Source organism: Galeopterus variegatus, unplaced genomic scaffold (assembly GCF_000696425.1).
Source record: "Galeopterus variegatus unplaced genomic scaffold, G_variegatus-3.0.2 Scaffold2966, whole genome shotgun sequence".
Lineage (NCBI taxonomy): Eukaryota > Metazoa > Chordata > Mammalia > Dermoptera > Cynocephalidae > Galeopterus > Galeopterus variegatus.
In genome coordinates, this window is record NW_007729077.1 from 169,931 (window position 1) to 194,584 (window position 24,654).

General features: G+C 50.0%; 2 protein-coding genes and 1 long non-coding RNA gene across 3 annotated transcripts in view; 2 read left to right on the forward strand and 1 right to left on the reverse strand.

Annotated features, from left to right (window-relative positions):
* The window catches only part of LOC103599446 (alpha-1,6-mannosylglycoprotein 6-beta-N-acetylglucosaminyltransferase A-like), a 46,007-nt gene extending 34,131 nt beyond the window's left edge, over positions 1-11,876 (forward strand). The window contains exons 5-6 of the mRNA XM_008583563.1: positions 5,169-5,326; positions 11,353-11,876. Of these exons, the coding sequence (XP_008581785.1) occupies positions 5,169-5,326; positions 11,353-11,551 (357 nt within the window). The 3' untranslated portion in view covers positions 11,552-11,876. The remainder of the gene's footprint in view (positions 1-5,168; positions 5,327-11,352) is intronic.
* A 674-nt stretch (positions 11,877-12,550) lies between these two features.
* LOC103599447 lies at positions 12,551-18,799 on the forward strand. Its single transcript, XR_551290.1, has 2 exons — positions 12,551-16,998; positions 18,689-18,799. It is a non-coding gene; the product is annotated as an uncharacterized LOC103599447 (long non-coding RNA).
* A 1,751-nt stretch (positions 18,800-20,550) lies between these two features.
* TMEM163 (transmembrane protein 163) overlaps positions 20,551-24,654 on the reverse strand; it is a 60,925-nt gene continuing 56,821 nt past the window's right edge. The window contains exons 4-5 of the mRNA XM_008583566.1: positions 22,429-22,570; positions 20,551-21,057 (exon numbers count right to left, since the gene is read on the reverse strand). Coding sequence (XP_008581788.1) covers positions 20,997-21,057; positions 22,429-22,570 — 203 coding nt within the window. The 3' untranslated portion in view covers positions 20,551-20,996. The remainder of the gene's footprint in view (positions 21,058-22,428; positions 22,571-24,654) is intronic.

Sequence of the window (24,654 nt, forward strand, 5' to 3'; positions counted from 1 at the left end):
TGTAATTTACAGACCATAAAGTTCATTTTATGTAAGGATACAATTCAATGATTTTTTTTTTTAGCAGTTTAGTAGAGTTATGTACCTACCACCACAATCTAGTTTTGCAACATTTCATCACCCCAAAGCTTCGTCGTGCCTGTTTGTAGTTAGTCCTTGCTCTCCTACACTAGCCCCAGCAAAACACGGATCTATTTTTTTGTCTCCTTTGCCTTTTCTGGAGATTTCTGGCTTCTTTCACTTGGCATTATGTCTTGGGATTTATCCATGTTGTAGCATGTATCAGAACTTAGTTCTTTCTATTGCTTACAGTATTCCACAGTCTGGACATACCACAGTTTGTTTATCCATTCACCAGCTGATAGACATTTGGGTTATTTCTGCCTTTTGACTATTGTGATAAGTGTTGCTATGAACTGCAGTCTTCACATAGATGAGTTTTTTTTCTTTTGGGTAGACTCCTAGTAGTAGAAGAGTGTGGACTGTGGTAGATTTATGTCTAACTCTTTCAAGAGTAAGCTTGTTGGCTCAGTTGATCTGCAGGTGCAGAGATCATCCGTGGGCATTAATCCATGATGCTCAGCTCCACAGCCGTCTTCTCTGTTGCCTTTGTGGAAACAGATTCACACCCACTTCTGGGAAACAGCTCCAGGGGCCGCATGTGGACAGAGTTCACTTCCTTTTGAAGGACAGCACAGGCAGAAAATGGTAGGTTCCAGCAGGCAGCTGAGGTGTGCTTAATCCCATCCATCAATCACTTAGTGTTTATTGAACACTTCTGTGCCAGGCCCTGGATTTCCCAGCTAGAGCACAAATAACAAATGTGTCCCTTGTCCCTCAAACAGCTGGCTGAATATGGTCCAAATCCTATGTTCATGGCCTGGAGCCCCCCACCCCCCCCTTTTTTTTTGTGACCAGTAAGGGGATCGCAACCCTTGGCTTGGTGTCGCCCGCACTGCGCTCAGCCAGTGAGTACACCGGCCATCCCTATATAGGATCCGAACCTGCGGCAGGAGTGCCGCTGCTCTCCCAGCGCCGCACTCTCCCGAGTGAGCCATGGGGTCGGCCCCCCACCCCTTTTTTGTTTGCAAATTCCTGATCTTACTTCCTCTAGATCCTGCCCCCAGACCTGTGTATCTGTCCCTATCTTCTTGGTCCCAAACAATGTGGCTTTCCAGAGAAGTCCACTTGGACCTAATATATTGTGGGCTTATAATAACTCCATGAGAGATCTGACCTGGACTGGGGACAGGGCGGGGGAGGTGGGAAAGACCCATCACATACCACTCTTACTGGCTCTTCTGTTCCTGCTCCTCTGTTTTGCTCCAAACTGGTGACACTTTCCATCTGGCCCAGCCAACCAAGAGGGAGGGACAAGCCAGCCCCTTCACCTGGTGCTTCTCTCCTAGGTGCTTCTCTCTCCCCACCCCCAGCCCTGGTCTTCTCTAGCTCTTTTGGTGCTTTTGTGAAGAACGTTGTCTTCGTGCTGTTACTTAGCCTTCATTACAGAGGTGGTGCTCTTACTTCCTCTTCACAGAGGTTGTATTCATTTGTTTAGAACATTTTTCTCATTAATTTGTTGGTTAATAGACCTTTCTTTATGGCTTGTGGTTACTGCATGGAAATTTCAGAATAGTCAAGCAGATTGAGGAGAATTTGGTGACTGGTTGAAATTATTGTTAGAGAGGAATGCAGATGTTCTAAGTGGGCTTCTTAACCAAATTGGAAATCACTGTTTGTACCTCATTCTGGCTGCGTAGAACCCTCACTGGGTTGGAATAGTCTCGTCTTCTAATTCTATGACTATCAAAGCCCCAGAATGCCAAAGCCATTCAGTTAAGTTCTATAGCTCTTTACTGAGCGCCAATTATATGCAAGGGACCATGTTAGTGGTAAGCCGCCAACTCCTATTCAGCCTGCAAAACCCAGCCCAGACATCCCTATCTCCTGGAGACCTTCTCTGACTGCTACCACCACCACTCTTTCCCTCCCCAAACAGCTAATCCTTTCCCTCCTCCAACTGGCCTTTGCATCCTGTTTGAGCATCTGTTTTGTACTATTCTGTCAGTTTTTAAGTGTCAGCCTCTCTCACTAGACTGTGCACTGAACTTCTGAGCTCAAGGACTGCATCGCCATCGTGTTTGTATTTCAAACACCTAGTGTGAGGCTTTAATAGTCATGTGTAAAGTTTTGAATGAATGAGTGAGGACACCTTCAAAGCCAGCTTGTATGAGTGTTTCATGGAGGTTTGCTGAACAGAGATGCTCACGTCTGGTCTCAGTTCCTTGTCTCTCTCCTGCACTATTGCAGTGGCTTCCTAACTGTCTGCGTCTGCTTTTGCTCCTGCAGTCTGTCCTCAGCACTGAAGATCCTGTGCTTTACATTGGCCCCTAAAGCTTTCTGTGCTGGACTCCCTGGGAACTCTTGAGTCCCATCTCCTCCTACTTCCTGCCACCAATACACACTCTCCCCAGGTCACCCGGAACTCCCTGCGCCTCCTTGTCAGAGCCTCTAATCTTGTCTCATCCATCTTCCTCGCTGAACATAAGCTCTATGAAGGCAGGGGTTTTGGATCCATTAGTTCACCAAGTCACCCTCCCCCCAAGTGTCTGGAAGAGTGCCTTGTACGTTGTAATGGTGACAGCCAACACACAGATGGTGTTATTTGTGTCAGGCACTTCTCTGAGAACTTCATACATTAGAATTAATTTAATCCCCTCTGCAGTGCTATGAGGGAACAATTAACATACATCTTATGATTGAGGAAACTGAGGCAAGGAAATATTATGTAACTAGCCAAGATCACTCAGCTAGTAAGCGGAGGAAATAAGATTCAAACCCAGGCAGTCTGCACTCTGCTTTTCTGCCTCTTAGCAAGTGTTTGTCGGATGAGTGAATGAACGAGTGCATTCGGTGAGCAGGTAAGGCACGTTGGCATTGCCCTATTAGCCTGTGCTGTGGGTGAATGGAACAGAAAACCTTCAGCCTCTGAGCACCCAGTGGGCTTGCACCTCCTGGTGAGAAAAGGCTTATAACAGGGGCTTCTGTTTCAGTATGTGCCTGCCCAGTGGTCCATCTCTGGGGGTGCCCAGGGCTGTGTGGGTCCTAGGACACTGCTTACCCACCCTCCATCCATCACTTTCAGAAGATTAAGCTGTGTCCTACTATCTCTAAATAACCTAGTTATATTTCTACCACGTCTGGATTATTAGACCCTTCTAGAATCCTGCTGTCAGCTGAGGTGAGTCCACATCTAGGTTTCCTGCGCACCGTTCAGTAAAGCATTTCAGTTTATTCACCTCCAGACTCAGGCCCACACAGTTGAGTCCCTCCTCAGGCACGTGTGACGTGGGAGCAGACTGGAGTGGAAGCTGGCACCAAGTGCTCCCAACCCACCAGCTGTCTTTCTCAGCATGTGGCAGGGCCACCTCCTCCAGGAAGGAGGTTGGGAGAGCTGAGGAAGCCATCACTGTCATCATCTGCATTTTTCTGACTAGGAAACTGAGGCTTCGGAATGTTGCATATTTTGCTCAAAGGTTCGCAGACTAATAAAAGGGACAGGCAGGCTGTGGTGTCAGAGACTGCTGCTGCAGAGCCTGGGGCGAATTTTGCTTTGCTCTTTTTTGTCATCTTTTGGCTCATTAAAAGTACTGTAAGCACAAGGTAAAAAAAAAAAAAACAGTACATAGGCCCCTCCTGGATGCAGCTCTGGGCCCTCCTGCAGTGTGAGGCCCCTTGTGCCCCTCCTGCGACGCCCCACATGACAAACAAGGGTGGGGCATGTGACATTTCCTCTGTGCTCACCAGTGCTGGAAGCTCTGGGCCCCGAGATCACCACCTCCTCGTCCACACAGAGCAGGGAGAGGAAACATGAGGAAAAATTAAACATTCCAGAAGGACATACATTACAAAGTAAATTTCCTGACCACTCGTGACCCTGTGATTGCATTGGCTTCTCAGCAGAGCACACATGTCGATCTGTCTGTGGGTCTCCACCCCAGTACTTGCATGACCGGTACACTGCCTGCCGTTCCCCGCTCTCCTCCTTTCATTTCTCAGCATGGCTTGTACGTGTTTCCATTCAGCATGTAGAAACCTTTAAGCAGCTGTGTTTAAATACAGCCTTTGGGTCGTTTTAAGTCATTTGCTTCTCCTCTAGCAATGCTGCTGTCCATCCCGTGCCTGTTTCTTTTCTTGTCCCCGTGTGTCTGTGGGCTGAATTCCTACAAGTGGCTTTCAGAGCGCAGGTCTCCAGCACAGACGGCACCTTGGGCAGGTTGGGCAGCCCGAGGATTCGGAGGGATTTGCTGGGGTTCTGTTGATGGCGTGCAAGTAGAGCAAGCTGTGGGAGCCAGTGGTGCCTGCGTCCCCATCGCTCATGAGAGCCGGGGTCCCTGCTGCTGCCTTCCCAGCTCCTCCTCCTAACCCAGCTGATCGTTCCTTGTGTTGCTAGGGTCACTTCCTGGTCCTCCAACCGTCTCCCTGCTATGTGTTTTCCTTGGACGTGCTGGTTTTCTCCACTCCCTCTATATCCAGGAATGACTGGCCCTGCCCCACTCTGAGCATCGTGCACACCTTCTTTGTGGGGGGTACCATGCTCCTTGTCACACACCACTCAGGCCATTTCTCTAGTTGTTGAATTAGTGGAACATTGTCACCGATGTCAGAATCTTGCCATTGAAATAAAACTAGCACTCATGAAACAATATCGTATCAGGCAACGGTTAAATTAGGTGGACAGTTACAGTGTCCTTGGAATCAGGAGGGAACAGACCAGCTGGTAGAGGTGGGCCAGAGATAGGCCCTCAAGAGTGGATAGCTAGATTGCGTAGCTGATGATGGTGATGGTGATTAATAGCTGCCCTCTTTGGGCAGGCATGGTGCTATGCACGGTACAGGTATTACCTCTCATCCTCTGCCCTTTGTGGGAGATACTGTCATTGTCCCCTTCTGTGGTTGAGGAAGCTGTTGAGGAGAGAGGTCCAGACCTGGCCCGAGGGCATGCTCCAGCTGAGCCTCGTTTCAACCCACATCTGGCAGGCTCCAACTCTTCCCTTTCATGGCTCCCTCCCAGCCTGGTGCGTCCTGTTGTCAGGATTGCTTGACAGGGCTGGGGATCCCCAGTGGCATTTTTGTCCCCTTGGCTGACAGCTTCATTGTCATTCTAGGACTTCTGCCATGGGCAAGTGATGTGGCCACCCCTCAGTGCCCTGCAGGTAAAGCTTGCAGAACCCGGCCAGTCCTGCAAGCAGGTGTGCCAGGAGAACCAGCTCATCTGTGAGCCTTCTTTCTTCCAGCACCTCAACAAGGACAAGGACATGCTGAAGTAAGTGCCTCAGGGCAGGGGTAGCAGCCTCTGGACTCCAGCTCGCCTTCTGGTTTAGAGTGGGGTTGAGGGGTATGAGGTTTCAGTCTCCAGGCTTGGGGGCTGTAGGGAAAAGATGTGGGTGGGGGGGCAGGTTGCAGCATGCTTCCCCCGAGAGACAGTGAGTCCAGCATTTTTATTAGGTGAGATGAAGTCACCTGGCATGCTGATGTATTTAGAATTTGGATGGGGGTGTTGTGTTTGCATAAATAATGCTATGTCTGGGCTCAGAGATTGCAGGAGGTGTTCAGTTTGCTAACGTTGCACCCAAGAACGGTGGGAATGGAGGTGGGCACAGAACCACAGTCTTCAACCCTGGAGTCAAGAATGAGAAAGATGGAGAAGGAGCTGGCACAAAACTGCCCATGAGAGATTCCAAGAGCCACCTTCTCCACCTTCTCTGTCCCCTTTCGCAATTTCTTCTGGAACTTTGGCACATGGCACATCGCAGGCTTGACTCTGCTGGGTCCCTTAGCAGTGAGGTGGGTGCAGCACCAGGAACACCAGCCAGAGCTGCACCCAGGAGGGGCGTTATGTGCCCCCTGAGTTTTTATCTCGTGCTTGTGTTACTTTTAGTGATGCTGTTCGTTTCCCTTCGTGTTAGTATTTTGAGCTTGGCGTCTGCAGTTCCCAAGTTTTCGTGTCAAGTTTCTTCCAGCCTCTGGCACATGACCCCTGTCAGTACTAAATCTGGTCTCTCAATTTTCATCATACCCACCCAACCACCACCCAAAAAGCTCTGATTAGGTGTTTTCTCCAAGAGGCTTGTCTATAAATAATAGGACCCTGCTGTCCCAACTCTACATACTCAGTACAGCAGGGCACCATCCCGGGCTTGCAGAGAGCATTTAAGGAATGGAGCCCCCATCTGGCTTCACACCCTGTTAGAGCTGTTGGCCACTGTGGTTATCTGTGCACACTGGTCCGAGCTCACCCAGTCCCTCCTGTGTGTCTTACTGTCCCCCAGTGTGGTATAAGCCATTTCAGAGACAGAGTGTGGCCTCTGGCTCCCTAGGCATGTGGGGGGTGCTATTTTTTTCCCCTTTTTTTAATGGGAAGATCAGGCTCAGAGGCTGCCTCGGTTCCACCACCAAAACAAAGGCACAGGCCAGACAAGGGAGGTCAGCATGGCACCCCACTCCACAACCAGGGAAGCTTTGTGGTAGGGGAGGTGGTCTGATATACATGGGATGCCTGTGATGGTACTGGAAGCTTCCAGTCGCACAGCATAGCTCCTGAATTCTACTGTTCCACAAGGAGCTTCTGCTGGTCCTCTTGCAGATAGCTCCCAGAGCAAGGTGGCTTTCGGAGAGTCCTGGGTACTCTGTGTCAGAAGTCTGACTTCGCTGGGACAGACTAGGGACAGAGCGCACAGTACTGTCTATGTGTAGCCCTCCTCTGGGAGAGGGAACAGGAGGAGCTGCATCCTGGGAATGGGACCTGAATGGGACGTGTGAGCAGCACGGCTTGCTTCCTGGACAGGCTCTTGGCCTGGATACCATGACCATACCATGACTAGCTTATAGCTAGCATGGGGCCCCACACAGGTGGCCCACCCCCAGGGAAAGGGACAGCAGGGACAGGAAGGGGAGCCATCAGGTGGGTGAGCGGCCAGTTCCTCTGTCCATCAGTTTTCTTATGTGTAAGATGCGGACGTCCTGGGTGATGGTGAGGTGATGCACAGCCCTTGCCAAAGACAGAGCAGAACAGCCCCTCCTTCCAGAGAGCTTTGGGCAGCCTCCTCTCCACTTCCGCATACCACACAGAGTCCTGTGGTGTGCGCTGTCCTGCGGCCAGGCCCTGTGCCCAGGGACTGCCACCCCCACTCCCACCCCACTGTAGGGATATGGTTTTCTTACAGGAAGCTCGAATGAATGCTAATTTTGCAATAGAGCTGTCTGAAATTAATTCTCTGAACATAAGAGCCCCATTGCATAACTTGTGCACGCGTTTGTAAATACTGACAGTATTATAGAGCCCCAACGATCTGGCAGTCTATTGAGGGCCTCCTCAGTGTGGAGGTAATCCTGGCCCATCCGTATTCATGGCCAATTAGCAATTGGCAGCTTCTGCAAGCCAGCTCTTCTTCTCCAAGTTGGGACCTGGTTCTCAGCTGAGCTTGAGCTCCTTTCAGTTTTTGGGTGTCCATGGCCCTTAAGGACTGCCTGTCCTTTTTGGATAGTATGAATTTAATACATTGCATAAATTGAGCCCTTTTGACAGCAGTACTGTCGTCTTGAATCAGGGAGAATCAAGCAACTGGTCTTTGAGCCCCCATACTTGTAACAGGGTACAATTAAGTGCTGGGGGACCACCACAGAGCATGCATGTCTCAGGTGTGACCTGTCCTCTGGACAAGACTCCACTCAGCCTGGGATGAGGGGACCAGAAGGCAGAGAGTCCTGGGAAGTACCAGAGTCCATTCCAGTGGCCCAGTGGGGAAGACCTCGGCTCCATAAATAGGAACACGAGTTAATGTGGAGCTGGTTTGTAGTTTTGCTGCCTCTTTTTAAAGTTGTATCTACAAAAATTTAAAATTATTTGGTGATTGGGATTTCTCTCTGAGTAGGGGAATTCTAAGTGGTGAAGTGTAGACTGAGTGCTTTGGCACCTAGAGAAGGGAGGTGGCACTGAGTCAGAGTGATCACGAGGGGGTTTGGGTAGGACTTGGTGGGGTCAGGGCTGGAATAAACAGGGCCCTCTCGAGGGGGGCTGAGGGAGGGAGGGAGGCGGGGCAGGGGTGAGCAGGAGGAGTAGGAGCAGCACGTAGGATGGCCCTCCTTCTGTCTCACTACCCAGAAGGGCCATGTGTCATGTGTCTGTGTGTTGTGGAGGGACAGGTGGCTTCTCTCCTCATCTCTGATGCCTGGGGTTCTCAGCTAAGCTGCAGAGGAAGAAGTGGACAGCCCCAGTGGCTGCAGGGGAAGAAGTGGACAGCCCCATGCAAAGGGGCTCTGCCCTCTGTTCTTCAAGAGCTAGAAACATGTAAACTGAGGGCCACTGGGCCCTAGAAGCCCCAACTCCCATCCTATAAGGAAGCCACGGAGGCCAACTGGAGAGGAGTTGGCACACCGTGCGTGGAGTCTCTGAGCGGGAGGGTGTGTGTGTGACAGACACCATGGGGACAGAGGCAGATGCAGCACTGTGCACACACTGGAAAGGCAGAGGATTCATGGGCTTCAGGGACCCCTGGGCTGTGGAGGCCATCTGCTCTCTGGGTGCACTCTAGCGACTGGGGAAATTCGCTTCACCTCACTGGTAACTTTTGCTCTTTAGTTAAGCAAGGCTGATGGAGTGCCTTCCTGACTGCCCGGGGCTGTGGGGCAGGCACCTGCGTGCCAATGGAAGAAGAAGCTCCCTAGGGGCCTGGGAGACGCTCAGGCCAGGGATTGGGTGGCATGCAAAAGTGGCCAGAGCCGTCTTGTTGTGCCCACAGTGCCATACTGATTGGACCTTCAAGGACCTGCCCCGTGACACATCTGCCCTGTGGCTCTGGGAAGCAGCTGCTGCTCGAGCCTTCACAGTGTCTTTGTACATTGGCTCAGGCAGGCTTCTGCAGCTGCAGCCTTGCTTGAGCACCTGTGTTCATACCCTGGGAGACTGGCCTGGAGCCAGAGTCCAGTGGCCCAGGAGGCAGCAGAAGGGCTCTTCAGGCCTCCTGGCAATTACACCCCTCACGTGGAGTCTGAGAGGAGCTGTAGATTCCCTCACTCCCTGTTAGCAGTGTGCCAGGCAGATGGTTTGAGTTAAGACACAGCAGCTGCTATAATTCACCTAAACAAGGAAATAGTATAGGTGTAAATCTGTATCCCAAGGCCACATTCCTTACATAAACTTTCATTTCAAAATTGAGCTCCGATACCCCATTCTCTTTGTTGGCCAGTCAGGGTGTCCTGTGAAGGACTTGGTAAGCCTCAAGTCTCTGACTTATTTTTCCTTTTAGGAAACCCATAAAACTTCCACTTCCTGCCCTCTTCCTTCATGGTCCATGACCTTAACCCCCTGGGCACCAGCACCTCCCAGCTGGCACCAAGAACAGGGTGTTAGGGTATTTAGAGAAGTCGGAGAACGCCCCTGGTGACTGCAGGGGCGAGATAAGGGGGCTGCTCTCCTGATCTAATAGGCATGTGCGGGGGCCCTGGGAAGGCAGGCCGAGTGCCAGTGATGTGCTGAGTTCCAGAAGCCATGACTGAGCAGGAGCCAGGCTGGCAGCCTCAAAGAGCTCGCCAGAAGCCCCAACAGATGTGCTGGGAATCGCTGAATTAATGTCAGCAAAGAGAGGCGGGGCCGGGCAGTCAGAGGAAGACGAGAGTGATGCCCTGACGCTCGCCACTCCCAGTGTGGAAGCTGCCCAGAGACAACGATCCCCTCCCTCCCTGTCAGCAAGAAGCTTACTGGACAAAGAGACCTCCATGGACAGAGAGAAATGGAAATGCTTCATACATCACTACATCAGGCAAGGGACGGAGGTGGCATGGCCCCTCCAACATCTGCCAGGGCAGGATGATGATGACAATAATCATAATAATAATTATCATTACCATTTATTAGCTACTAACTAAAAGCTAGATTCTGCCAAGTGTTCTAGAAGCACTAATTTAACTCCTGCAATTAAGGATTATTTATCCCCATTTTACAGAAGAGACAACCAAGCCACAGAGAGGCTCAGTCATTTGGCTAGGGTCACACAGCTCCTAAGAGATGAAGCTGGGACTCAGACCCAGGTCTGGCCAGCCCTTTACACCTCCTTCTCCAGACTCGGGTTCAGCACTGGTTCCCACCTGGCATCAGTGTGGGACACCAGGTGAGGCCCTCTTGTTCTGGGGAGCCCAGGTAGGTAGGACTAAAGCATCCCAGCCGAGAAGAAAAGATGGGTCACTCTTCTTTACGAGGCCAACACCCTTAGGAGTGGGCACATCCAGCATATCATTAACCCCCCATACAGTGGTCCCAGCCCAAGGAAGCAAAGCCATGAGGGTCCCCAGCCCACAGATGACTCAGCTGTTGGGAAAAGATGGCAGAGGAGCGAGAGCACAAGGCTCAGGAGCAGGGCCTGGATTCAGACCCCGCCCTGCACATCCCGAAGCCTTTGCTCACTTATCTCCCTCTGGGGTTACTAGTACCATGGCCGAAGGGTAGCTGCAAAGGTTCAGTGAACCGTTACCCCGGATTGCTTTCCAGCAGGAGCAAAGGCCATATAACAGGAATTTTTTTAAGCGTTTAATTAAAAAGTTAAGCATACTTTCTAAAAATATTTAAGAAACGCACAGCTTTGCCCCAGTCTCACTCCTCAGAAGCCACCGTTGCCAGCACGTTAGTGTGTGGCCTTCCCAACTCTCACACCCTCACTGCACGCACTGTCGGTCACACTGCACATCTGTTCCAGAACTCACCGTCCCCCAGGACAGCTGTCATGCAAAGCGTTTAATTAAAAAGTTAAGCATACTTTCTAAAAATATTTAAGAAACACACAGCTTTGCCCCAGTCTCACTCCTCAGAAGCCACCGTTGCCAGCACGTTAGTGTGTGGCCTTTCCAACTCTCACACCCTCACTGCACTCACTGTCGGTCACACTGCACATCTGTTCCAGAACTCACCGTCCCCCAGGACAGCTGTCATGCTGGTGCACGCATTTCTCCCTCATTCTTTTTCAAGGGCTGCATAGAACTCCAAAAGCACAAACGGGCCATAATGTATTCAGCCACCCCCTGTTTGGTGAGTATTCAGGTAGTTTCCAGTTCTCCATTACAGACAAGGCTTCGCTGAGTGTCCTCGCGCACGCACCTCGTGTGCACGTCCTGGCACACGCATGTCTTTCTGGATGACTAGGGGTGGAGAACTGTGGGTCAGAGTCTTGGGGCACATCATTTCTAAAGCAGAAGAACGGATGTCCTCCCCATACCTCAGGAGGTGGGCTGACGGGGCAGTACAAGGACAGGCTGTGTTCCCTGCATCTCCAACCTGTGTGCCTTTCTCTTCCTCTTCAGGTATGAGGTGACCTGCCACAGCTCAGAGCTGGCCAAGGACATCCTGGTGCCCTCCTTCGACCCTAAGAACAAGCACTGTGTGTTCCAAGGTGACCTCCTGCTCTTCAGCTGTGCGGGCGCCCACCCCAGGCACCAGAGGATCTGCCCCTGCCGGGACTTCATCAAGGGCCAGGTGGCCCTCTGCAAAGACTGCCTATAGCAGCCACCTGCCCAGCCCCACAGTCATTGTGGTGGGGAGGTTGGCGGCTCCAGTCCCATCGGGCAGGGCTGGGGGCAGAAGTCATGCAGGGACTCTGGCCAGAGCCCTGAACATTTTGGTGGAAGGTTTCAATTTGGCATTGCTCCTGCTGCGGTCAGAGCATCGCAGCGGAGTTTTCACCACAACACAGTGAGAGCAGATGTCAGGCCGGGAGTCTGGCTTCTCCCTGGCACAATGTCATTTCTATTTTTTGAGGAGCAACTGTGGGGAGACTCTGTCAAGGCAGCTGCTCCAGGGTAAAAAGAAATACTCAAGATTCATTTAAAACAAAACAAGAGGAATAGAACTGATTGGAAAGAACTTTGAATGGGAACATTCCTAAACCCATTAACTTATTTATTTGGGAGGGAGGGAGGGAGGGGCACCGGGGAGGGAGAAAAGGGATTGATCACATGTTTCTTTTACTCTCTACTGTTTACCATCCACCTTCACTATACTGTTCTCTCGGCAGTGGGCCGGAGACAGGGAGTGCCATAGGGCTGGTGGCATCTCGAGGGCAGCTGTGGGGACCTGGCTTCTCAAAGTGGATGGCAGCAGAGCAAAAGAAAATCTTGCTTTGGAAACAGCCCGATGCTCTAGGGCATTGTTGTAGAGCCAATCCTGGGTGTGCTGGCCAGACGACAGCTAGAGGACAGGCACCCCCTTGGCATAGGGAGACGTGCCTGTGTTGTCCAGAGAGCCCAGTGACAAAACACGGGGCTGCTTTGTAGCCCAGAGAGGCCTTTTTCCTCCGTGTTTCTTGCCCACCCACACACACACTTAGGTCCTAATTTCTGGTTAGAATCCCTTTAGAAAAGAAAGGTGGGATTGGGGAGTTTATGTTTACTAATTTGTAATAAATTCTCTCTCCCTCCCACGCCATTGTAAGGTGGGAAGCAGAGATGTGGGACTCAGAAAGCTGCCCTTGGACTTGGAGGGCCAGCTCTTTAGCCCACAGAGAGGTTTGTGTTTGAACTGAGATTTGGATGGGGTTGAAGTCGGTCCTTAAGAACTGATGGCACAACCGGATCTGGGCTCCTGACAGGTGGACTTGTGTCGTGTTCCCTCTGATGTCAGATACCATAAAGTCCAGGCAGTGGGGCTTTTGGTGAATTTGGTGTCTGTTGGGGGAGCAGGAGCAGCTCAGGATAAGTGTGTGCTGTCCTGGCGTGTGGCTCATGAGGGGTGGGAGTCTGAGGCTGGCTTTTACTCTAGGCGATTATTCTGACAGGGATGAGCCAGTCAGCTGGGTGGCCCAGTCAGACACGTTGGGTCCCAGCTTCCAAACCCTGGAGGACCTGGGCTTTGCCTTTGTTTCCATGCTCTGTGTGCACCTTCATGCCGGTGAGAATGAGCCCCCTTCCACCTCTGTCAGACCGTCCCTGCTAGGAGCTGTGGGCATCCTCTGGTGGTGTGGAGTGCCTTGGTGGCTTGGCCCTCTGCCCATGCCTGCAGCACTGTGCTTGCCAGCACCCTGCCTGCTGTTGGGGAATGGAGGGACAGCCAGGTGGAGCCTCGGCCAGACAGAACAGTTGGGCAAGAGTAATGGCTGGGTTGGCCTTCAGGAGTGAAGGAAAGGAAGAATTCTGCTTCGTGGGGACCAGAGAGAGCATGCAGTCTTTAAGTCTGACAAGTTAGGTGGTGCCTGCTTCTTGGTTTCTACCCTGGTGCATAAGTAATACCAAATGCATAGCCAGCCTTTTTTTTTTTTTTTTAAGGCCTTCAGATCCCTGCTCAGTAGATTTTTAGTTGCAATGGCAGTTCAAGAGAATGGAGGGGAAGAGTGGCCCCTGAGCATCAATTCAGGGGCCCCTCAAGATCTGGTTGAGAATAGCCTCTGCCTGGACCCAGCCACAAGAAGGGCAGAAGTCCAAAGGAACTGGTGATAGAGTACGAGTGTGTGTTCCTGCCCTTTATGCTTTGCAAGGGCGGCTTCCTGCAGTAGGAGGGCAGGAAGAGCTCTTCCCTGTGAACGGGCCTCTCGGCTGCACTCTGGGGTGTGGGAATTTGCCTGAGTTCCCAGCCCTGCTGTTCCTGGGCCAGTGCTGCCCTCTCCTGGGCTCTTTTAGGAACTTCTGATACTGAGGATATCAGTGCAGTCATTCTACCAGCAGGGGGAGCCTGCCGACCGAGACTGATTTCCCAGCTCATTTAGCACAGAGCTGTTCAAGCAAGCCCAGGAATTCTGAAACTTAGGAGGCTTCTCTACCTTCTAGTTCCTCCTCAAGTCAGGACCCTGGGGGCAGGCAGCCCAGAAGAGCACTTTCTCCAATTTAAAAATTCCTCTTACTACCCCCCAGTCCAGTATTGGCTGGAAGTAAGCTGGAGTTCCACAGATGGGCTGCTGCTTTGGGGGCAAACAAATCCACACTCCAGCTGTTAAAGGCATTGTCAACTGTCAGTGGCCCCAAATACATACCGGCTCCCAGGCTTCCTCAGACTGGCCCAGGTCTGGTCAGTGACTCTCAAGAGGAAATCGGGGAAGGGGCTTCCATCTGCCGTGTGTGGATAAGGAGAGGAAGACGTCTCTGCCAGCATGGGCTGGGAGCCTGCAGCAGTTCTTCCACCGCTGATCTTAATAGAATCCTAATCTGAGTAGTAATTGGTGACACTTCCAGGGGGAGAGAAATCCTAGGATTAATGCTTTCCTGTACTATAATCATCTTGCCTGGTCTTTTAGGTTGTTTTCCCCATTGTGATCCTAAGCTCTTAAACTTGAGGGAAAATATTTATCTAATTGATTGATAGGAAGCTTCCCCTTGAAAGCTTGGAATAAAAACTCCTGAAAGGGGAAACACACTTGTCTGGATGCAGTAGACACCTCATTTATTTTGTGTATGCAGTTTGATTTGCACGTGTGCAAATGGAGACACTTTATGCATTTTTGCTCTGATTGGGTTTTGGTCACTGCTTATTATAGTTTGCTTTTTTGTGTGTGTGGAGATGTTAGAGTCTGTTTGTTTGGCAATGTTTGTTTCCCTGATGTGCCTTTTCACTTTTCTTTGGGGTTAGTTTATCGAATCGGGTGCTGTTGAAGGATGACAGCAGACTCGTCCAGCTTGTAGACAGGTCATGTCCTTAGGTCACTGCAGATGTTCAGGCTGAACACCAGGCATGCCCCCAGTGCCTCAGGCCAAAGTGTGTGCACAGCCGCGCCCTCCTGGAATGCTCGGCCCTATCTTCAGGTCTCTCTTGCCAATGTGCTGACAGGCCTGTGCTCCCTGCCACCCAGGCTGTTGCTGTGGTGTGGCCAAGGCAGAAGTCCAGCCCTATGTGAGGGGTGGCACCGAAGGGGTATGAGGCACCACTGAGCTCCTTAGAAGCACTGGCCCAGAAATACATCAGCTGTTAGTATCATGGAAAGGAAAGTATATGCACCCTTTTTATTTCCTTAATGAATGCAGGATTTAATGAAGGTGAATAATTAGCTTCCCCCACCGGAGTAAAGCCCTAGTACCACTCACTGGTAGTGAAGACACCAATATAAGAGGTTAGACTGAAACTGTGTTGTTTATAGGTGGATGTATGCTTTTCAGACCAGACCATGGTGGGCCACTCCATTTCTCCAAGGTGGTTCACCTAGATGGTGTATATAATTTGACACTGCTACCCTCCCCCATGCCCCCAAATTTTTGATTTAAAAAAAAAGAAAAAGTTTATTTTGTTAACGACAGGCTCTGTTGTATGTGTTACTATCCCAAGCCTGGATTGTTTTATTTATTTTAAAGTATTTTAATTTCCATATTGGCTTTATTCTAATCCCATCCATCCCTTTGGGGCTGCAGAGCATCTTCATATGAATGGATGGACACAAATAGATTCATACTCATTTAGGAAGCTGGGAATTTCATAAAGCTGAGGGTGAGTTCCTTTCATTCTTGTTGGCTTCAACAAAAAGTACAAAACCAATCTTTTATAGCAAAAGACCAAATTAGCTGTATAGTCTCAGATGCAGAAAAGCTGTCTTAGCACTTAGGGTTTTGTGAGGATTCAATGTTTAGCACAGTGCCTGGCACATAGTAAGCCCTAGTAAATGTTAAATATTGTTGTTATTAGTGTTTCATAAAACTTGAGAAATAAAGAGCTGAGCTCACTCCCTATCTCTTGATTCAAAAGTAATGCCTACATGACGATATTATTCCAAGTGGATTGAATGTTGTAGGAATTACTGGTTTAGTGTGTCAAGTTCTGTGCCTACCCTGCTGGTTGAAATTTTACTGTATTCCTGAATGCACTGAGTGATTTGAAAATATGCTAGACTTCAGCACCCAGTGAAACAAGGCTGCAAAAGTTTATAAACTGGAACTGAAAAGGATAAAGGTGACCTTTGGTCACATACTGAACCTTACCCCACTGATGTCTTCCAAAACATTCCAAGGGTTTTCTTTGAAGAACTTTTTTGAGCTAGAAATCAAAATGAGTTCTCTGACAGACTGCACCCCTTGAATCAAAATTAACACAGTGCCTCTGAAATGCAATAACGGAGGCCTTTCTGTGTTGAGGAGGAACGAACGACCAATTAAACTACACATTCCCCAGGAAGTCTCTTCGCTGCCCCCTGCTGGCCAGGGCGGTCCCTTCTGTCCTCTGGGATCAGACTCTCATGTTTCAATCAAATTAAATTCCATGGACTGGTCCCAGAGAAAACCCACCCCAACCCCACCCCGGGGGTAGCCAGCAGAAGCACCGGGAGGATTTGGGCCTCATTTAGCTCCCAGAGGCTCCTTGTGGTTGATGTTTTCCCAAATCCCCTAAATATCGTTTGCTTTTTGTTTTTACTTCCCTGGTGGACTGTTTTATCTCATGCCCGATCTTGGCATAACTCTGGATAGATTGTAGTTGGGGAATATGGGGGAATTTGCTGGAGTCCAGTGTCTTAATTTCTTTGTATTCTCTTCAGCTGAGTCAGCCTTACCATTCTGTGGATATGATTAGAACTTACCTTTTTCCAATTGTCACTCTCTCTGTCCCAGATATTTTGGGGCCTTAAGACTGTCCCTCAGCCCCACCCAAACCCCCATAGCAGGGGAGGCATGGCAAAGGGATGAAAGGGTCTTATTTGGTGGGAGAGCCATTCTCTATGGGGGATGGGGGTGGGTAGTGAGCACTCTGAGGTCATTTGTGGTGCTGCAGACAGGTCGGGAAGCTTAGTGCAGTCCATCCATTCCCCAAAGCTGAGATGGAGCAAACTTGGGGAGCATTTTGCACACTGTCCTGCCCAAGTATTTACAAGACAATAGCATAACAATTGATGCCAAAGGAGATGGTGACATCCCTTCTAGTGTAGTTACAACCTTGATGTCTTTAAGCTAATGGCCATTTGCATCTTTGTCTTTAAACAGATCCTGGTCCAACCGTTTTCTACTGTTCACTTCTGGGGTTAAGTAGTGCAGGATTCTGCAAGTAAGGTGTCGCCGTCCAAATGTACTGTACCGGCATAGAGAGCACTGCTTTGTTTTCCACTGTTCTAGAGAAACTAGGGAGAACTTTATTTTTCAATAAACTTTTCTTGTGTGACAGCTGGAAGTGATTTTTGGGGGGCTGGGTGGGTGCAGGGTCATCTCCAGAACAAAGTTGAGCTGCTGTCCAGCTGCATCTGCTGACTCCCACACAGCTGTTTTATGGTTTGCAAGCACTGCTGAAAACACTGCTAGGGAGGTATATTTGAGGAGGGAAAGGTAAGAGTTTTACTACTGAATATTCTCTCCCTTCATCGCATCTACGAATAGTAACTTCAGAGCCGTCTCTCTGCCTTACCTTCACCTAAAGAGAGCTGAATTAGAAAGTGAGCTTTTTTTAAAAATATGATACACTTCCCCAGACAGACATTTAAAAATCTCACAATGGGCTACTAAAAATGCTCTCTGAGGCCCAGCGACTGTTAGACCTGGAATACAGGTCTCCCCCTCAGAAAAAGCAGCTTATGAACCAATGATCAGAGGGCTATGAGCACTTGGTTAGGCAAATGCCCTGGAGTCCACGCTATCCCTTGTCTGCAAGTAATGCTGGAGCCACCCTGACCCAGCCTTCATCAGTGATACCACATGGTTCACAGAGCATGTTTGGTAGACAAGTCCTAAGAAAGGTGCCAAGGGAACGTTGAGTGCCTGAGTTGGGGGAATGCTACATGGTAGCATCCTTCCCTGAGTGTCCACGATGTGTATGCAATGAGAAAACCTGCAGAAGGAAACCCATCATCAAATCCTGCAGTTCCCAAACTCACTCAAACATCCGGTAGGGAAGATCTTCAGCAAACCACGGGGGGAAGCCCCACTGAAAGCATACTGGACCAAGGTTCCATGACCTCGAACAAACAACCTTCCCTTAACTGGCTGGCGGTGGGGGACACTGAAGGCTGGGGTAAGGCCTGGGGCACAGCCATCCCTTGGTTCCAGGCAAGACTGGCTTCCAAGGGCCTCCAGAGCCACCAAATGAATGTGTGGTCTCTCTTTTTCCCTCCCTGAGAGGTTAGTGGGGGTGGGCCTGTCCACCAGATGCCCCAAGCCCATCGCGACAGTCCTTCAGTGTGTCCACTCTCAACTCCACACAGGCAACCCCTTCAGCCACAGAAATCCTGCCCAGGATGAGGGCTCCCCATGTGCTGGTGCCGCAGGGTGACAACTCTCAAAGATTATCTCCCATACCATACAAAACTGGTAAAGGTCTTTATTGGTCAGACACCGCTGCCTGGACGAGCAGTAGTGTGAGAGGTACAGAAGGTTGTGGGGAATCACGTCTATGGAATCTACACCTAACGTTACATAAACTGAGAACGTCGTGTTCCTTACAGTGGAGTCAACCATCTCTCACAGACTGTAATGTACCATTACCACTTAACACAGCATATAGATATATGCATATACGAATAGATTATATAATTATTTATTACAAATAAACTGTAGTTTCACATCTCTCAAAAATGTATCCTGTTTTTACATGGATGTTCAGGTTCTGAATGTACGAGAAAGGGGCATGTGCTTATTCATTCATGCAAAGCTCATACGTATATCACTAAGTACTTTAAAAAATAGAATGGTCGTGTGAACAAATCTGTTTAGATTTAGGGTTAGTAAAACAGTATGNGATTCTGCAAGTAAGGTGTCGCCGTCCAAATGTACTGTACCGGCATAGAGAGCACTGCTTTGTTTTCCACTGTTCTAGAGAAACTAGGGAGAACTTTATTTTTCAATAAACTTTTCTTGTGTGACAGCTGGAAGTGATTTTTGGGGGGCTGGGTGGGTGCAGGGTCATCTCCAGAACAAAGTTGAGCTGCTGTCCAGCTGCATCTGCTGACTCCCACACAGCTGTTTTATGGTTTGCAAGCACTGCTGAAAACACTGCTAGGGAGGTATATTTGAGGAGGGAAAGGTAAGAGTTTTACTACTGAATATTCTCTCCCTTCATCGCATCTACGAATAGTAACTTCAGAGCCGTCTCTCTGCCTTACCTTCACCTAAAGAGAGCTGAATTAGAAAGTGAGCTTTTTTTAAAAATATGATACACTTCCCCAGACAGACATTTAAAAATCTCACAATGGGCTACTAAAAATGCTCTCTGAGGCCCAGCGACTGTTAGACCTGGAATACAGGTCTCCCCCTCAGAAAAAGCAGCTTATGAACCAATGATCAGAGGGCTATGAGCACTTGGTTAGGCAAATGCCCTGGAGTCCACGCTATCCCTTGTCTGCAAGTAATGCTGGAGCCACCCTGACCCAGCCTTCATCAGTGATACCACATGGTTCACAGAGCATGTTTGGTAGACAAGTCCTAAGAAAGGTGCCAAGGGAACGTTGAGTGCCTGAGTTGGGGGAATGCTACATGGTAGCATCCTTCCCTGAGTGTCCACGATGTGTATGCAATGAGAAAACCTGCAGAAGGAAACCCATCATCAAATCCTGCAGTTCCCAAACTCACTCAAACATCCGGTAGGGAAGATCTTCAGCAAACCACGGGGGGAAGCCCCACTGAAAGCATACTGGACCAAGGTTCCATGACCTCGAACAAACAACCTTCCCTTAACTGGCTGGCGGTGGGGGACACTGAAGGCTGGGGTAAGGCCTGGGGCACAGCCATCCCTTGGTTCCAGGCAAGACTGGCTTCCAAGGGCCTCCAGAGCCACCAAATGAATGTGTGGTCTCTCTTTTTCCCTCCCTGAGAGGTTAGTGGGGGTGGGCCTGTCCACCAGATGCCCCAAGCCCATCGCGACAGTCCTTCAGTGTGTCCACTCTCAACTCCACACAGGCAACCCCTTCAGCCACAGAAATCCTGCCCAGGATGAGGGCTCCCCATGTGCTGGTGCCGCAGGGTGACAACTCTCAAAGATTATCTCCCATACCATACAAAACTGGTAAAGGTCTTTATTGGTCAGACACCGCTGCCTGGACGAGCAGTAGTGTGAGAGGTACAGAAGGTTGTGGGGAATCACGTCTATGGAATCTACACCTAACGTTACATAAACTGAGAACGTCGTGTTCCTTACAGTGGAGTCAACCATCTCTCACAGACTGTAATGTACCATTACCACTTAACACAGCATATAGATATATGCATATACGAATAGATTATATAATTATTTATTACAAATAAACTGTAGTTTCACATCTCTCAAAAATGTATCCTGTTTTTACATGGATGTTCAGGTTCTGAATGTACGAGAAAGGGGCATGTGCTTATTCATTCATGCAAAGCTCATACGTATATCACTAAGTACTGTATCCTGTTTTTACATGGATGTTCAGGTTCTGAATGTACGAGAAAGGGGCATGTGCTTATTAGGTCATTCATGCAAAGCTCATACGTATATCACTAAGTACTTTAAAAAATAGAATGGTCGTGTGAACAAATCTGTTTAGATTTAGGGTTAGTAAAACAGTATGAAACTAATGAAATACATTGATAGAAATTAGAAAGTGATATACTGATGGTTCTGGATAAGTAATGGGGGGAGGGACAAAAGGGTACAGTCTTCCCTTAAAATCTGCCAGGGGATATGGGACTTCAGAACGAGGAGGTGGCTGGAGCCACGCACAGTCTGGAGAAGGTGGATCTGGTCAGTTAAGTATCCATTTCAGGCTTGGAGCACCACTGGAAAACTTTCTGCCAAGCAGAGATCTTACTCTATCCCCAAGAACCATTTACTCCAGAAAATAGAGGATGTCAGTCCTGCTGGAGATGGCAAGCCTGTCCCCTCCTATGGGAGATGTCCTAATGTGTTTGATGGGGCAGCGGAGGGAGGGAGCAGGTCAGATCGACCACTGGGCAGACTTCGTCCCGTGATGACAAACTGTGTGAAAGAAAACTTCCAAAAAAGAAACTGGATGTTCAGTTAAATATTGGCACCATCTGCCTACGTGGAAACCTCGCACTGTCCTGACGGTCTTGATGTGGCGCAGCCCCACCAGCCACCGTCACTCAAACATCTCGTAGTGACGCGTCTGCCTCACTCTGGGCACCATGTCGATGAGGAGCCTGCAAGGGGGAGACAGACATGGTCACCTCCATAGTCACGGGCGGTACGAAGGAAGTTGTTAGAATTTCTGAAATCGTTCACATACCAAAAAATTCACCCCTTTACAGTGTACTACAATTCAGTGGCTTTTAGTATATTCATGAATTCGTGTAATCATTCCCACTATCTTAATTCCAGAACATTTTTATCTTCCCCCAAAGAAACCCCATACCCACTAGCAGTCACTCCCCGTTTCCCCTTCCCACCCCACCCAGCAACCGCTGACCTACTTCTGTTCTCTATGGATTTGCCTATTCTGGATATTCATATACATGGAATCACTGCATGTGGCCTTCTGTGACTAGCTTCTGTCGCTGGACAGTGTTTGAGGTTCATCCATGATGTGGCACGGATCAGTACTTCGTCCCTCTTTACGGCTGAGTAACAAGTCCCTTGTGTGGATCTGCCACCTTTATCCATTCTTCTGTTAAGGGACATTTGGGTCATTTCTACTCTTGCCTGCCGTGAATAACACTCCTGTGAACGTTAAGTACAAGTGCTGGCGTGGATGTGTATTTTCATTCATTCGGATCATATACAAGGCGTGGAATTGCAGGGTCAGACAGTAATTCCATGTTTAACGTTTTGAGGAACCGCCCAATTGTTTTTCCAAGCAGCAGCGCCATGGTACATTCCCTCCAGCAACATGTGAGGGTTTCAATTCCTCCACATCCTCGCCAGCACAGTCAGTACTGTCCCTCCTTTTGACTGGAGCCATCCTAGTGGGAGACGGGAAGTGTTTTAACATTTAAAAGCACAGCACCTTGTAGAAATGGTTCTCTCAAAGGCCGACTCCAGCCTGGATGAGGGGCAATTCCTCAGCATGGACCTTCTGCACTGACTAGTCCCTTTACCAAGAAGTTCCCTGAGGTCGAGGCCCAGCCTCGGGCTGCGTGGTGCTGCTGGGCTCCCAGAACTCACTGCAGCATCTCCCACATGTGGCAGGAGGGGTGTCACACGTGAGGAAACCACACAGACACTTGCCTGGGACACCGTGAAGACCACTGTTAGAGGAAGGAGCATAAATCCCCAGGTCACAAAGAGCTAAAGGGAGGACCATTCAGTGAATGATAAAGACACCAGACAAGGAGTCCCTTTGTGGCTTAAAAGCCTTAAGCCTCTGGGCAAAGTCCCTGCCTCACTACTGTGCCAGCCACAAGAATATCTGACCCCTGCAGGGAGCTTTTCCAGTCACCTGACAGTCAGGCTCAGGAGGGACCCAAGTACAAGAGGTGACTGTCAGGATCCTGCTCTGTCATTTCCTCACTGGGGAAGGGGTGAAAAAAGTGGCACTCCTGGCTAGGAAAGCAGAGACGCAAGCAGCAACGTACTTGACCCCGTAGGCAAATATAGTGAGGCCGATGAGGACACCTATGCTGCCATCCAGGTACCAGACCGCTGCGTTGTGCTTGAACACCTCCGCGCTCAGCAGGATGGAGAAGCCCATCACGCCGCCCACCAGGGAGTTGAACCCTGCAAGAGAAGCACACAGAGGCTGCATGGCACTGCTCAGCGGTCTTTTCTGCCACCCAGGTGTCAGGCCACCAATGACATCACACAGATGTCAGGCACGCTTCCACATTCTGAAGAATGTGCATAAGGGATGTTGCCTAGAAGCTCTCACGAGACAGCCGATGCCTAACACAGCTCCTCAAGGCTCTGCTCACATGGCACCAAGGCCTCCTTTCCCTGCTGCATTTCTCTTCCTAGCACCAGTGCCGTGTGACAAAGCACGGGTGTGGTTTGCTGTTGGCTGTCCCCTAGGCCCACTAGAATGCAGACCTCATGAAGAGCAGAGGCTCAGTTCCCCCCTGAACCCATGTACCCAGCACAGTGCCTGGCACGCAGTAGACATTCAGACACTTGGCAACTCAAATCTGTTGAATGTCTGCTGGGCCAAGTTCCAAGTTGGGTGTTTTAGATATTATCATATAAACCTTTTCAATCCTATGCAGGCAGATTGTTATCACTGTTTTACTGACAAGAAAACTAAGCAGAGTGAGGTTAAATAAATTGACTGAGAGGCTTGCAAGGGGCTGGATTCCACCTGAACCTCCCTCCCTCCCTTCCAGAGTCTCTGCTAAGTAACAGGATTTTCACTCTTTCTCCAAAAAACGAATGCAAAGTCTAGAAGTAGCTACACAGTTGGAGAAATGGCAATAAAAACAGAACTGAAGCTATTAGATATTGATCACCATCTCATGTCACCCCATCTGGTCCCCCCGACTTCTATATCACACTTACATGTTACCTGTGAATTTTCAAAGGCCACAAAGGAGGGAGACGGCTTCAGGTGGCTCCTGGGATCTCCCTGTGACATGAACCACAAGGCTCCTCACCTGCCTCAGCAGAATGGTGGCCCCAAGAGAAGCTCCAGGTCCCCCTGCTCTGGCAGTGCCCCAACAGCTGGTCTTTGCAGGCCAGCCACCTCTGTGACAGCACCTTCATTCCTGGCACCTCCACACAGGTGCACTGCTCCTGCTGGACTCTAAAGCCCTAACTCTGGGTACAAGCAGGAAAACTGAGATCAAATCACCTGTGTTCCTAGGAGACAGGTTCTAAATGAAGAGCAGGAGGGGAGGAAGAATGTTGGGCAGAGATGACTGGAGCAAAGCCTGGTGAGACCCCTGCTCAGAGGACTCAAGGGGGCGCATATCAGTGGGCTGCTCCCCAATGATGGGACCAAGATGAACAGGGGCCTGCACCGGCATCTCAGGGACTGGCCTGTGACAATGCCATGCACGGGGTGCCACACCCTCCCCCTGCCCCGTCCCTCAGCTGCTGCTACCGGCTTGTCCTCCTCAGAGCACACAGGTGTGAACAAGAATACCTCGTCTTCCCAACACCAGACCTGCCACCACCTGGAACAGCTGCATCTCCATCCCTCCCCACCTCTCTGCAAGGCTAGCCCTGCACACCCGTGCACCACGAAGGACCTGGTCCCTGCAACTCCTCTGCCTCTCTCCTGGGCCGTCCCCCATCCACCTCCTTCCTTGACCCCCTCCCTCCCCCACCGCAGCTCCCCTTCACAAAACCCACTGAAGAGCTGTCCACCATGCTGCTTCCCCAGGCACCCCTCCATCCCCTCCTTCACCCTATTCCACTCAGGGTCCCTCCGTCCCAAAGCCCTTCCCGTGGTCATCCATGTCACCACGTTGCCACGTGCAATGGGTAAGTCCCCTCCTTCCTCTGAGTCGCCATGTGAGTGCCCCGGGGTCAGTCTCTCTGAACTCCCCACCCCATAAGCCAGTATCTCCCAAATTTCTATCTTTTGTCCTGACTTTCCTCTCAGCTGCAGGAGCACTCACATAAGCATCTTGAACTGAACACGTACAAAACAGAAATCTTGATTCCTATCCCCAGATGCCACACCCTGCAGCTGCTTTCTCTGTAAATGCTACCACCATCCATCCAGCTGCCAAGGCCAAAACTCTAGCAGCCCATCCTTGACTTCTCTCCCACCCAAGCTCTCATCCAGCAAGTGGAGCTTGCCAGCTCTTCCCTCCACACTCGCTCAAGCTGTCTTCCTCTCCCCACCCCACAGCCCCCACCCCCCC